This window comes from Acomys minous (assembly GCF_964271855.1).
Source record: "Acomys minous genome assembly, chromosome: 9".
In the NCBI taxonomy this organism is placed as follows: Eukaryota; Metazoa; Chordata; class Mammalia; order Rodentia; family Muridae; genus Acomys; species Acomys minous.
The window spans coordinates 107,540,932-107,553,316 of NC_140490.1; the positions used below are offsets into that span (position 1 = coordinate 107,540,932).

A 12,385-nucleotide genomic window follows, 5' to 3' on the forward strand; every position below is an offset into this window, starting at 1 on the left:
TCCCATTGAACTGGAAGTCCAGACTTCCCTCTGGCTACTTTAAGCTTCTGATGTGTGTAAGCCAGGAGCCTAACAAAGGAATAAGAGTGTTGGAAACATTATTGATCCAGGCTACCCAGTGTTTAGACTTTCCCAGTGACTTGTGCAGAGGAACTATGCGGAATTCAAGATTTACCAGAGCAAGGGTGCTTAAGGCTATGATGCACAATAGTGCTTCACTAGCGTTTAATGGAGCTTTCATTTAAATAGGTCAGAGTGAGTTCAAAGTAGAGAGAAACCATGACAAACTTCCAGAATATTGCTCACCACTATCACCAGATTTTCTCAGGTGACTGAAGGTCTCCTGGTGAGTGGTGACTTCATTGTAATGTCCTTGAAGAGCTAAGCTGCATTGCTAAGTATGGGAGAGGAAACAACTTAACAGTGTTATTTCTTTGGCAGACAGAGGTCTTTTTTTAATTGTAATTTTATTAATTTATTCAGATTACAACTCAATTGTTATCCCATCACTCGTATCCTCCCATTCCTCCGTCCTTCCTGCTTTCACCCTATTCCCCTCCCCTAGGTCTAAGACTGAGGGTTCTTACTCCCAGAGGAGTCAACAAAGTTCTATGAGAACAGGGTTAATGCTGCGTGGTGCTGGAGCATGCCTTTAATGTCAGCACTTGGGAGGCAGAGGCAGATGGATTGCTGTGAGTTTGAGGCCAGCCTAGTCTACAAAGTGAGTCCAGGACAGCCAAGGATACACAGAAAAACTCTGTCTCAAAACAAACAAACAAACAAACAAACAAAAAAGAGAACAGGGTTAACAGAGATGATTAGTGTGGAAATGTCTGTTAGATGCATGCTCTATGGGGAAAATTGGATTGCTTCTCTGCAATGGAGATAAGGAAGATTATGTTGGGAGATCCTTGGTGTTACCATGTCCTGTTTTTAAACTCAACAAGAAGCTACAACAACTCAAAAAAGCCCAAATACTTCATGAATGAAGATAAGGGTCACTCCTCTTACCAAGACCTACTGAGGTAGTTTTTATGGGTGGAAAAAGAAGAATGAGTAATGGAGTAAGGTAGTTATAACTACTAGTTGAGACACAGTACCATATGCAGAAGTGAAGATTGTAACGGACAAGAATGTTTCATCATGTTTTATTAAGATGTGTTTACACACACACACACACACACACACACACACATATATATTAAATACATAGTTGTATTTTCTTTCTTTATCGTGTAATGTAACATCAATTTAGGCAATACCAGTGGTTGTTATCACTCTAAGCTATAAGACACTGAAGACGAAGCATTGTTCAATGGACATTGCCAGCTATGATAAAATATATAATACATTTGTGGTTTTAAGTGGGATAACTGTGTCATGTTAGGAAGAATTACGACTTGTTTATTGTTTGCCTTTAGAAAGTAAGCATGATGGGATTGTGTGTCAAGCTGACAAGGCATGGACTTGTGATGGCTCATCTTGGTAGCCAATCTTAATCTTTGATATAAGCTAAAACCCAAGCAGCTAAGCATACATGTGAGGGTTTTCCTGATTGGATCAGGAATGAGGATTCACACTAACTAAGGGCCTCAACTTCTGGTAGAAGCCCAGCTAAAAATAACTATGAAAAAGATTCATTTTCCTGCTTCTCCTCTTTTTCATAGACACTTTTATCTATCCTGTGACAGAGGCATTCCTTTGCTGGTACCAGAACTTATTTCGTTGGCATTCCAATAGAGAGTGAAGACCAGTGAATCATATAGCCTGGTGTGCTGAACAAGTACGGGGTTCTTAGACTTCCATTGGGAGACAGGGCTTGTAAAGCTGACCAGACCACATCTCTTATCCATTAATATATTTTCACTATATCATGCCTGTTCCTTTAGAGAACCTGGCTAATACTAACATTTCATTTGATATTCAGAACATGTAGCGATAGAAGACTCAGCCACTAAAAAATAAATGAGAACAGTACATAAATAAATAGATAAATAAAGAAATAATACTTGTAGAGTAGTAGTTTTATTGGTGGCCTAGATTTTGCCAACATTCACAAACACACACACAAAACAACAAACAAACAAACAAACAAAAACAAACCATAGCTCTCATCTAAAAGGGAATATGATGTAGTTTGTTCTGGGGCCATTTTTGAGTAGCCAGGGCCTGGAAACACACCTACACATTAACAATATTCCATTATCCAACAGTTTTATGAATTTGTATAGTTTTGTAGAACAAAGGAAGTCATAAATCAAGGCAAGTTCAAAACCCACTGGTGGGTACAGCACAGAGGCAGTTATGGCAAGATAAAGGAAATGCTTCTATAGGACCAAGATGTTATCTAACGGCATTCTTTTGGCTGTGGGAAGCCGGTAGTCTCCTAAATTAATAGACTCTAAACAATTTTATCTATTATTCACAAGATGTTAGTTTTGACATAGACTGGGCAAGGACACAGCTTCTTTTTGGAAGTTTTTGTTCACATCTACGTAGTGTATGGCATAGACACTGTTAGGAGTGTGGATTCTCAGGGTCCACTCTAGCCGTAGAGTTTCAGCACCTACACAATGACAGGACCGATGAGTGAGGATGTTTGAGAAATAGAGCTCAATTTAATAATTTCCATATGCTTATTTTTAGTAGTTTTACATTTAATTCTTTCATCGTGACTCAAAACTCGAGTAACAGTCTAGGGGAGAATGGGATAAAATTCATATGGTTCATCTCAAATTTTACTGTAGAATCATCAACTAATTAAGAACTTTGTGTGGAGATTGTACTTCAGTCAGTCAACATGTGAATGCCATTTCTTAGTAAAATTTAGACTCTGTTTTAAGCATAAGCAAAGCATCCATTCTGGGACTTTCACTCTGCTTACTGTAGACATTTGCTGTAACTTCCACGGGATATTTCACGTTTAATTCCTTTTTTATTCCCTTAGTGCGTCGCTATCACTCTCATTCTCACTCAAACATTTCCCTAATGTGGAAGGAGAGAGAGAGAGAGTGTGAGAGAGAGAGAGAGAGAGAGAGAGAGAGAGAGAGAGAGAGAGAGAGAGAGAGAGAGAGAGAGAGAGAGAGAGAGAGAGATGCATTTAGTCTTGCAGGCACGGAGCATTTAACATGAGATCCTCATCACTAAGGCAATGAGTAGTGCGGACCTGAAGAGGTAATGCAAAGTGACAGACGCAGCCACACCCTAGACATCTCAGGTTCCCACAAGCATGACTACCCTGCCTTTGGTTCAAGGGAAGAAAGCTGCAGAAAGCCACCAACAAACACCACGGAAGGCCACAGAGCAGGAAGGTTCCCAGTTCCCAAGAGCGCATGCCAACACAAGCTTTCCCATACAGATGATTGTGTAGGAGAAGCTCACGCTGGGCAAAGCAGACCCCCTTGACACTTTATCTGTGGCGCTCTCCATCCGTCGCTGAGAGCACTGGAGCCAGCGTGATCCTTAGCAGCCTTGGAGAAGCTTTTGGAGGAGCCCAGTGTATCCACGAATGCGTGTGCGTGAGGAGGAGAGCAAAGACGTGATTACTTCAGAATTTATTTAAGGGCCGGTGGAAACCACTGCAGCAGCTTCCAGGGGAAGCCCTTGTTCCAGAGGAAGAGAAGGTAGAGGTTGCCAAGGAGGAGGAGGGGAGGAGACACAGGAGGAGGAGTAGCAGCGGCTTGTATGAGGCAAGTGAGAAGATGCTATAGCATCCTCACACATTCCCAGCAGGTTGGTTCTGTGGGCCAACTGCTGCAAGCAGATGAGTTGCAAAGGGGCTGGAAGGAAATAAAATTACTGCCGTGGGCAGCGAGGGCGGCGGGGGATGGGGGGGAGGTGTCCTGGGAAAGAGGGAGGGGTGAAGTGTGTGGAGTGTGGCTGCTTCCGTTCCCAGAAAAGAAACACTTTCTTTAAGTGAAAGGATATACCCTAGGATAGAAGTAGGCTGGGTGCCCAGAGAAGACCTGTCCTGATTCTAGCATCCCCAGGAGGACTCACTTCCTTTTAACCATCAAACTCCCAGCATTTACCATAAACTCTAAAGGGGCTCCTGGTAGGGGTACTGGATGAAGAATTTCTCTTCCAGATATGTACTTCCCACAGTTTATCCCGAAGTTTGAGTTTGGTGGGACTCTCCTTCACCCACTAGTTGGCCCGAGAGACCACGGGGAGCAGTTGTGCTATGCTAAGTTTCTGAAAGTCAGATCCAGTCCCGGATTACTAGCTCTCCGGCCCAGCCCAGGGCTCCTGCTGCACGAGCGAGCTGCTGCTGTGACTGGGCGGCAAAGGGGTTGCGGCTGCTTTAAGAACCGCCTCCCCCTCTTCCCTTTGACAATGGTCTGAACCGAGCTCTGCTTCCCAAAGCAAAATTTGTAATATGCCATTTTTCCGATGGACCCTTCTCCTTTTGGCTGCTGACGGAGCCACAGGAAGATGCCGAGCTGCTGTCACGCTACGGAGCCAGGGCACGTTCCAAGAGAACGCTGGAGCTCGGGAGCATCTAAGCTGCCTTTCTCCTCCGGTTGCTAGGGAAATGGTCCAGGACTGCTGGGTGTGAGCCTCACCTCTCCTCCAGCCAAGACTGGACTGCGATTGTCATTGATCAATTGAAGAAACAGGACGTGAAATAAGAGACCTTAGGTACAGAAACTGTATTCGAGTTGCATGGTTTTTCTTCCGCTACATTTTTTTTTCTTCTTCTTTTTTTAAACCAGGTCCCCAGCCCCACCCCGCCCCCAGGGAAGAGGAGATGCGAAGTCCTTCCTGTGGGTTACTGTTAGTTACCTCTGCTTTCCACCCATCTTCTCCATCTCCGATTTCCCTGCATTCTGCCTAGCTGGCTCCCTCCGGGGGGCAGATGAACAATTTTAGTATGGAAATTATGAAGTCAACTTCTTTCGGGGTGGTGGGGGTGTGGCTGACCGGGTAACTGTCCAGCAGTGTGGGGTGAGCTTGCTGTTTGTCTTCCTGAACAGGCACTAGGGTAAAGAAAGTGAAAATGCTTCCATTAGAGGCGGCAGGAATATTTCCTGAGGACAGGGGATTTCAAAGAGTTAAAGAGGAGGGGGAATATTCGTGTAATGTAATCAGACAATGGCTAGGCTTTCTCTGACTGAATTACTCCTTGCGGGTTAACCCAGATGGAGCTGGTAGGGTTCCTAAGACTAAACCTTTGCCCCTAAGAAGAAACTTACTACAGAGAAATGACTGTTTCTTTGCCCATGCTACTGTGTGATTTCTAGAGAAACAATTATATGAAGTTATTGACCTAAAGAAATAAAAGTCTTTTGAAATATTCTTGTCTGAATAGTTCCAGCTCCTAAAAACATATATTACTAAGGAACACCCTGGATCTCAAAAATCTTTCCTGAAGATCTCCACTGGGCATTCGAAACTTTTATTTTGGAATCTGAGAGATTTAGAAGGCACTCAAGGTTATGTGATGACAGCATGGGAGTTGGTTTTCTCAGTATAAAATTATTCATGCTAAATTTAAGCACTGAGATAATTAAACCAATCAGGGTTATTATTATTTTTTCCTCTCTTTAAAATAAAATTTGCACTGCCTGAAACTGGGTCCTGAAACCTTCAGTAGCTTAGTGATCAAGTTGTGTATATCTAGATGAAGCTAATAAAATTATATTTCACATTGACTTGGGGGTGGTGATGAAAAGGCCAATACCTCAGCCAACTGTGTGCGCTGACTCGCTTCTCAGTAATGGTGTAATGTTTTCACTTTTAGTACCAAAACTGACTATAAAAGCAAAATGTGATATATCTGGGTGCAATACACGAGTTGCTGGGTGAGCATATCTTTCTGCACCATGCCAGCATTCTCCAAAATATTCTTCATAGCTTTTTAATCGCTCCCAATACACTCAAGCTGTATATTTAAGAACTGTTACACTATGTTTTGAGATACATAAAAGTACTTTATAGATTATATCAAATCTTAAGTCTAATGTAATAACTAACCTAGCCCATGAGAGTGGCCTTGTATTTTGTAGACAGTTTTTATTTGTTTGTGTGTTTGTTTGTTGTTTGTTTGTTTTTTCTCTTTCTATTTTGGAGGAAAAGGCTCTAGGTTTGCTCATTTGGGTTAACCTGAAAGAAAGTAGCATGCATTCATTGTGTTTTCTGAATAATTTTGCATCATTTGCACTTTATAAATTGAATTTGGAGACTTCAGAAGTATCTGCTAGAAGTACAGTTATAGACTTAGAACCAGGAGTTTTAATGTGCAATATCATTTCTGTGAGGATAAAACAATGACCAGTTTATAATGGAGAACATGATTTAGTTTTTATAATAATTCTTTATATATTTCACTGTGTGTTATCTGTTGGGTAACCCCCTAGATGCTTAAAGTGGAAATTTTATAAGAAGACCATCATTCATATTTTGTGGGAGGATAAATGAAATTTTTTGAAAGGCAAATGAACTTGCTCCATTTCACAGGTTTTACGGGTGGGATGGTCTTGTGTTATTCAAAGTGTAGATTAGATAGGTTTTTCTCATTTAAGTATCTTCTGGATGATCACATCCAGGACCATCTGAAAGTCTAAAGTTTCTGACTGTCTGATGTCTTCTGCTCATAACAAGAGGTTGCATACAAGCAGGATGCTTTAGTTGGGTGAAATGTACACTTGGAACAATGACAGCGTTTAAATTCTCCTTGGAATTTAAAGTTGCTAGTAATAGCTTTCCTTTTATAAGGATAGAGTTTAAAATACAGACTGAGGCTCATGTGAATAACTTTATTTTCTGGCACATTGTTCTGGCACATTGTTTTAACCTTCATCATCAAAAATAAAAAATAAGCCCATGGTCTCATCTCCCAGAATATCCCAGTTATTCCATATGTGAGTGTCATGCATGGCATGTGAACTCTCCCTTTTGACCAAGCTAATGTATTGAAAAGTTCTTGTTTTGTTTTCAATTAGGGTAAAAAGGATTTATAACAGTTAAAAGGGCAGTGTCATTCTAACCTGATAGTCCAAGAATGAAAATCAGTGATGAAAGTATAAAATACACATTAAGTAGTTAATGAGAAAGTTTGTGTAAGTGTATATGTAAAGGCATTCTATATATTGACTCTGCTGCAACTTACTTTAAGTTACAAGTGAAACAAATATCTCAAATTCTTGTCCAGATAGCTTGCTGTTGTAAGTGATGAACATAACTTCAAAGAATTAAAAATTATTTTAGAAATTTCCAATTCTTTTTTTTTCTTTACCTGTAATGCTTGCCATAAAATGAGTTCCTTTCATTCTCTTGAAGTTTTTCTCAATTTCCAATGGACCCTGACCGAATAATCCACAAATAATTAAGCATTGCTCCTTAACAGTAGGAATCACATAAAAAAGTAATTAAATATTGAACTGTTAAATCTTGGCATTTTATTTCAAAATGCCACCAGAAGTAGTTTCCCTAAGGATATATATATACAGGAAAATTAACTGACCTTCCATTATAAAATCCCAAGACAGCTCTGGGGCCCATAACCAAACCAGGCTTTCCTCAAATCATACTTTCTGCAAAGTGAGGCTCTCCAATAGCTTCTGGCCATCACACCACTGAAACTGAGATGAAATTGACACTTACACACACACACACACACACACACATGAACACACATACACTCACATACTCACACACACAGAGAGACAGTGACAGAGAGAGACAGAGAGACAGAGACAGAGGGAAAGACATAGAATGAAAAGGAAAATGAGATAAGTTCTAATTTTTAAAGATGCCACATGTGATAGGACAATGCTATGTGTCAATATCTGTGTAGTCTACTTTAAATAAAATTAATAAATATTTTTGAAAAGTGTTCTGAACAGCCCATTAATTCCATGACTAAGAGTTTGTAATTAGCAGCTGAGAAGTGAAGCGACTGTATTTGGTAATATAATTTACTGCATTTGTCTGTGGAACACTGGAAAGAGTGTTAGTTTTTATTGTTTGGATGGAAACCAGACAATGCATCTAGCAGGAATACTAAGTGTAATTAGTTGTATAGTAATCACGACAAATTCATGTGTCTCAGACTAATTCTTAAAGTTTATGTCTAATTCACTCTGAATCATTGATCAAGTCTGTGTACAGTTCTGAAAGGCAGAACATGAAAAAAAAAGATCATATCAAATGACTTGAATTAGTTGCTTTGAGGAAATCCATTGAAGAAGTAAGAAAATACTGGTTTCTTAGGTAAAATAGTCAATTATTTTCTGATTAAAACAGTAACTATTAGGTCACTTATCTACACGTCACTCAGAGCTCATGTACTTTCTGTTCACTAAAGTGCAAGGATGTACTTTTTGACAAATATGGTAGAGTTGTGTTTGTTATAAGATATTTGTAAACTCACAGGGGTATAGAAGAAGGGCAGGTTATTGAAATTATATGTTCCTATAAATCAAATTATATGTGGTAAATTATGCAATAGAAAGTAGAAAAATAAATGAACAGGCCACGTATTTCACATGAGACATCTGTGGAGTGAGGTGACAGGTGAAAGCATGGAGGTTGCAGACAGTGAAGAGTTCATCCTCCCCTGAGGTCCGCACCTTCCTCTGGATTGGCAGGCAGTAGGGGGGAGAGAGGAATGACCCACAAAGACTTAAGGGAGATGAAAGCCACTGAGGGGGGGCGGAGCATTACTGGAACTTTTTGTTATTGTTTACTAAAATTCTCTCTTTATATTCTTTAAGCGATGATGTGTGAAGTGATGCCCACGATTAACGAGGACACCCCAATGAGCCAGCGGGGGTCCCAAAGCAGCGGCTCTGACTCAGACTCCCATTTTGAGCAACTGATGGTCAATATGCTGGATGAGAGAGACCGGCTGCTGGACACGCTCCGAGAGACCCAGGAAAGCCTCGCACTCGCCCAGCAAAGACTCCAGGACGTCATTTACGACAGAGACTCACTCCAGAGACAGCTCAACTCAGCTCTACCTCAGGTATGCTTTGCTAGCACTGGCTTCTCGTGCCAAACTTCAAAATAGAGCAAGCTTTTAACAGTAATTACTTCAGGTTCATTCCTACAACTACTTTTCTACTGAATATATAGTATGATTTCGGATTAAGATTCATAATGAGTTACTACTGTATATCAAACTTTTCCTTACACAAAATCAAAGTATATTGGTAAGTGTGCATGCACATGCACAATGTGTGTGTGTGTGTGTGTGTGTGTGTGTGTGTGTGTGTGTGTGCGCGCGCGCGCACGCGCATGTGTGTAGAATGGAAGAATTACTGACTGCCTGGGCTTTTGTTCATTGAAAAATTCATGTCTTTGGGAGATAGAAAACATGTCTCTTCTATTTTGTCTTTTTTTTTTTTTTTTTTTTTTTTTTTTTTTTTTTTTTTTTGAGACAGGGTTTCTCTGTGTAGCCTTGGCTTTCCTGGACTCACTTTGTAGACCAGGCTGGCCTCGAACTCACAGAGGTCTGCCTGCCTCCGCCTCCCGAATGCTGGGATTACAGGCATGCGGCACTGCAGCCAGCTAGAAAAACACTTCATCAGCCGTAATGTGGGAAAATGGATAATCTTTTAAAAAAATTTTTATTAATTTATTCTTGTTACATCTCAATGGTTATCCCATCCCTTGTATCCTCCCATTCTTCCCTCCCTCCCATTTTCCCCTTATTCCCCTCCCCTATGACTGTTCCTGAGGGGGATTACCTCCCCTTGTATATGCTCATAGAGTATCAAGTCTCTTCTTGGTAACCTGCTAATGGATAATCTTTTTTATCAAAAGGTTAACTATTAAACATAGTCATGACTTTTGAAAACTATTTAATTACAAATTTCATCTGTGTGGTCTGCCATTGCAAATGGTGGTGATTGCTGAATTCACTCTATAATTAGTATTTAATTTTCCTGTCTTCAAAAATGTCCAGTACTTGATTAACTTTTAAAAATATTTATACATTATCATCTTTCTTAAAAATACTTAAAGTTGTTTCTGTTTACTTTTAAACCTTTTGGAAATTGCCGAACATGGGTGTCTCATGGATGTAAATCCCAGCACTTAAAGAAGGAAGATGGAGAGTTCAAGGCCAGCCTAGACTGTGACAAAATTCCCTCAGAAAGTAAAGAAAGAAAGAAAGAAAGAAAGAAAGAAAGAAGGAAATTAACAAATATCAAATTTCAGATGACTCAAACTAACATTGTTAGGTTTTTTTCAACGTCCATTTTTGTCCATCTTGACTATTATAAAAATAAAGACTAGTCATTTGCAAGTTTATTAGCATAAGGAGTTGATGGTAAGGGTTAGTGTCCATTTGAGAAGGTATGTGGTTATATTGCTTTTTCATAGAAAAATGCACAGAATATGAATAACGTTTTAAAATTTTTCACACAATAAATCAATTTTTTTTGTTTTAAATACTAGTTTTCTTGGGTTTTAATGAAAAAAAAAAACCAGAATGGCAATTTTTGAAGGGTTTCATTTATCCCCACAGGGGATCTCTTGTGAAGCATATCCTTCCACAATACAAAGTTTTACTCAGAAGCCGCCTTCAGCGTTCCTACTGACTTTCTGTCATGCTGAGATACACATCACGGTCAGAATGGGATAGATCATACTCTGCCTTACCACTGGGTAATCCCAGACGTCTATACAAATGAGGTCTGTTCAAAACCTACACAAGTTCAATGGCTTATAGTGGGAAATAAGCTTTCAACTGACCTCCATCTGTTGAAACCAATGGTTGGTTGGTTTCAGCACCTAGAGTCTGTTGACTAATTCCCAACAGCAGCTATCCAATCTTCACCTGGTATGGTGCTTTTTTTTTTTCCAAGTTAGCTATTTCAGTATTGTCAATTGTTCTTCATTAAGTGATGTCTCAAGCTATCATCTTTCTCACTCTTCTTTAAGACTGCTCCGTTTGGTCACAAGTAATGTCCTACAGTAAATCATGCCTTACTTATCCGTGTCACATAGGGTGATTGTTTCTATTTCATGATAGTGTTTCATCGAGGGGCCCATTGTACTTTCTGCATATACTGGGAATGAGAGTGAAAAATCATGTCTAGCAAATCTTGATAACTAATATATTGAGATTATAACATCAAAGAATTTATATTTTTATTTTTATTATACTGATGTACACTTTATTATGACAACTCTTTTAGTCTGGTTGCATTTTTTTCTCTTTCATGTGTACATGTGTGTGCACATGTATGCATATGTATTCAAACCAAAGATTGTTTTGGGAGCCTCATTCTCCCACTTCTTATTCATCGAAGTATGTTCTTTCCCCCTTGAAGCCAGAGCTAGCCTATGTGGCTAGTCTGGTTTGCTGGCTAGCCCCAAGTGCTCCTTGTTCCCCTCGCCTAAGCATTATGTTGCAAACGGACCATTGTGCAACATAGCACTAACATGTCCAAACCTCATGCTTAACTGCTTGTCTGCCAAACACTTTAACCGCTGAACCATCTCCTCAGTCCTAAGAGGTTGTGTTGTGGGGTTCAGATTTCCTGCTATATATAATGTGTATTATGGACCAATCTTAGTTATACATATACACTTCTGAAGAGAACACTATAAATATTTCTACTTTGTGAAAAAATAAAGTATATAGTCTCATTTTTAAAATATCTCGTTTTACTGTGTTCTTCCAGTGAAATACTAGTTTTAAGGATATATTTGTTTAGGAACTATGGGTATGGACAGAGATCATATACTATGACATTACTATAACCATATTTTTATATTATTTAATATTTTAAAAATATTGATCTGAATGTTACTATTGCAAACATCAGAAATACACAGTTATTAAACACGGTGATGACACTCTCCTTTCTATAATGTGAATATATAATATCACAAGCTATACTTTTAGCAGTATATATTTCATTCAAATAGCCGACAGATATTTTTGAATTAGTATGTCTGAATTTTGTGAATATTTTAAAACAATACCTTGTTGGTGACATTCACATTGTCCTGGAAAAAAATGGCTACCATAAATGTGAGGTTTGAGGCAAAAATAAATAAAACATACAACATGGGAAACTACTATGTGACATAAAAATGAAATTATTTCAGCCAGCAGAACTGAAAGTGGTCACAAACCTTATGATAAAGTTATTCTAAATTGACTGCACACAGCTTTCAGGCACTGGTTACTGGGGCTTTGTTTTAGGTACCCCCTGTTCTCTTGTCTCTCCAGGCAGAAATGTAGCAATATTTCAATATTATTAACTATGTAAATATCAGCTTCACAGTATATTCCATTTCTATTTGGAGCGTATCAGTGTTTAAAGAGCCTCGATAATTTTACGTCCTGCCACACTTCACCCTGAGGTTTCTAGCTATACGCCCACTTTAACAGCAGCTGATGTACAGATTCATATTACCATTCCAT

The 12,385-nt window shown here is 39.3% G+C and overlaps 1 protein-coding gene across 18 annotated transcripts in view; it reads left to right on the forward strand.

The window, feature by feature from the left end:
• Positions 1-12,385, forward strand: part of PPFIA2 (PTPRF interacting protein alpha 2) — a 438,359-nt gene that overhangs the window by 20,851 nt on the left and 405,123 nt on the right. For 4 of the 18 annotated variants that reach the window (XM_084794273.1, XM_084794275.1, XM_084794277.1 and 1 more), the window contains exons 1-2: positions 4,199-4,641; positions 8,718-8,968. In XM_084794273.1, coding sequence (XP_084650399.1) covers positions 8,720-8,968 — 249 coding nt within the window. In that variant the 5' untranslated portion in view covers positions 4,199-4,641; positions 8,718-8,719. Of the gene's footprint in view, positions 1-3,604; positions 3,624-4,196; positions 4,642-8,717; positions 8,969-12,385 lie in introns of those variants that run through there. The other 14 variants (XM_084794252.1, XM_084794259.1, XM_084794272.1 and 11 more) reach the window with 10 other exon arrangements.